Genomic DNA, 2,841 nt, shown 5'->3' with positions numbered 1-2,841 from the left:
GGGGGGGTGCCCAGTACAATTAAGAAAAAGTTTATGAAAAGAAAAGAAAAAAAGATTGTTTTCTCAATCTCAAGTCTTCTCAGAAAAAGCTCACAAATTTTATTTACAATTGGACATCCAATCAGAATTAATATGAGATTAATGGATATGCACTCTATGTGTAAAATTATTTTATGCAAACAATATTTTATGGGACTGTGACGGTTAAAAATATATAATGATATCAAAATTAATGACTCCGAATGCAATTTTAATTTTAGTGTATAGTCTATTTTCTCATATAATATTTTTATTTTAATAAAAAAAATATCATCTAATTTTTTAACTTTATTTTACAATTAGTAGTATGATCGAGTAAAATATAGGATATTGTTCAATGAATAGAAGAGTGCTAGTGTTGTTTATAAATTACATTAATTATCTAAGTTTTGTATCTATGTTTTATAATTATTGATATGATCGAGTAAAATAGAGGACACTATTAAATAAATAGATGAGTGTGCGTATTGTTTATAAACTCAAACCATTCATTTGTACCTTAAAGATGATCTTCAAGTAAAAATATTAAAAATTAAATTCTATAATTATTTATATAGACTTTTCGCAACTAAATGCCAAAATGATTTTAAAATAGTTGCATTGTCCTAAGGGTTTACATAAGTTTCTAAAAAATGTGAATTCATTAACTTCATCTATAAACACTATGTTTAGTTACTTTGTTAGTGCATATCACTTTGTTATGGTAAATAGGAAATGAAATAAAGATACTCAACACTAAAAATCCTATCCTTATTTCCTTTTATAATAAATTATATTCAATAAATTATCAATGAAAGATTTTTCTTTTATTTTTTTGTATTTTATTTTCTTATATAATAAAATTTAGATATGTTGAATATCAAAACTTATCACTTTAAGACTCATACAACACCAACATAGTTATTTACACTAAGAACAATATTTGAATCAACTTATTACCAATTAAACAACTTATTTTATTTTTTTCTATGTAACCAAAAAAATTATTTGCAAATATTTTTTAATATAAAATTTTAATAATAGTTCTTTTATAATCATATCACAAAATAAATAACTAAATACTCTCTATCTTTCCGAACAACCAAACAAGTTAAAAACGCCAAAATAAATTATTTGAAGATGATAATTCACAATTAATTGTTTTCCCTAAAATAGTTTCGTCCAAGGATTTGATTTCCACAAAAATTGACAGAACTTCCATAAGAAAAAAATCAGACACCACTTGATTCGTTGACTTTGCATGCCAAACGGACGGAAAATAATCCTTCACTTGGCGGGCCCAACATCGTACCCTACCAGTTTGAATTCAAAAAAAATCAACGAAAATTACAACGTTACGATTCCGTACCTTAGCTTCGGAACCCAAACCTAACTCCGAACCAAACCAAATTACACTGAACCAACGCCAAAAACACCGTTCCATTCCAACTTCACAAACAACACTGCTCCTAAATTCTCTTTTTCTTTAGCAAGAGACCCACTTGGCCACTTCACAAAAAGTTCCTTTTTTCTCTCCTGTTTCTTCAGCTTCAGTGTGTATTTTCGGTTTCTTGAAGAAAAATGCTAACTTGAGTGATCATTTTCATTGTCAACTCTGCATAGCAAATTGGGGTTCTTGATTTTCTCCTCTTCTTCTTCTTGTCGTTGTTTGATTGTTGATGATCATTATGGATAATTGTTCAAGAAGCGGGGTTCATGATTTCAACATGGCTTCAAGAAAAGCTGAAGAAGCAGGTTAGTTTTCATGTTTTCCCCAAATTATTATTACAATGTTTCTGTTGGTTTTTGTGTTTACATGTTTCAATGTTTTCATTTCTAAGACCTGAAAATGATTATGAAGGAAAACAAGTTTGTTCTTTTAATTAATTATGTTAATTATATTTTCATTTTCATAGAAAGTTAATTTGACTTATATACATAATGAATGAATGTTACAATGAAATTGTGTAGCTTGGAGACGTTACGAGGCAACTCAATGGCTAGAAAGCCAAGTGGGTCCTCTTGGAATATCTAACCAACCCACAGAGAGACAACTTGTTTCTTGCTTGAGAAATGGTCTCATTCTTTGCAAGACCATTAACAAGATTCATCCAGGAGCAGTACCAAAGGTATTACAAATTTACAATCCAATCTATGATTGCATTTTATTTTTATATGGTAGGTTCTAATTGAGAAATTTCACTGTTTGAATTTGCCATTTTTATTTTCTTTTTTACTATAAATGCTTATATACTTTTATGATGTGATGATGTTATTTTTGTAAGGTTGTGGATACTCCTCAAGTGCCATTACAATCACTTACATGGGATTCCCAGCCTTTACCTGCTTACCAGTATTTCGAAAATGTCCGCAACTTTCTTGTTGCTGCTCAAGAACTAAAGCTTCCAGCTTTTGAAGCTTCTGATCTTGAAAGGGTATGTTATTTATGGTTTGCACATTTTCCTTGTACATGTTCAAATTCCAAAGTGCTTCTTTTCATGTGTGTGCAAATTGTGTAATGAAAAAAACAATAGTGCTTTATTAGTACATTGGGATTTTGATAAACTTGAGGTTTTAAACGATGGTTGCATCGTCATTCTTCATATTGCGGAGAATTATGGTCAAATGTGATTAATGCAAGGTTCAATTGCGGTTGTGTTGTTGTCATGGAGATATTATTGATTCCACGACCTATGGACCTTGTTTTAAAGCCCTGGATATATCTAGTTGCTTTTAAGCTTTTGGTTTAGATTAGTATGTTTAAATTTGAATATGTATGCTGGCCATCTTTGTTCAGGAAAGTGTAGAGAATGGGTCAGCAGG

The 2,841-nt window shown here is 29.8% G+C and overlaps 1 protein-coding gene across 1 annotated transcript in view; it reads left to right on the top strand.

Moving 5' to 3' along the window:
* Positions 1-1,445: 1,445 nt before the first annotated feature.
* The window catches only part of LOC101501461 (kinesin-like protein KIN-14L), an 8,001-nt gene continuing 6,605 nt past the window's right edge, over positions 1,446-2,841 (top strand). Inside the window, exons 1-4 of the mRNA XM_073366658.1 lie at positions 1,446-1,773; positions 1,990-2,147; positions 2,304-2,453; positions 2,816-2,841. Coding sequence (XP_073222759.1) covers positions 1,698-1,773; positions 1,990-2,147; positions 2,304-2,453; positions 2,816-2,841 — 410 coding nt within the window. The 5' untranslated portion in view covers positions 1,446-1,697. The remainder of the gene's footprint in view (positions 1,774-1,989; positions 2,148-2,303; positions 2,454-2,815) is intronic.

Source organism: Cicer arietinum, chromosome 3, assembly GCF_000331145.2.
Source record: "Cicer arietinum cultivar CDC Frontier isolate Library 1 chromosome 3, Cicar.CDCFrontier_v2.0, whole genome shotgun sequence".
Lineage (NCBI taxonomy): Eukaryota > Viridiplantae > Streptophyta > Magnoliopsida > Fabales > Fabaceae > Cicer > Cicer arietinum.
Note: the sequence above shows the minus strand (reverse complement) of the source record. Positions and strands in the feature narration are given on the sequence as shown.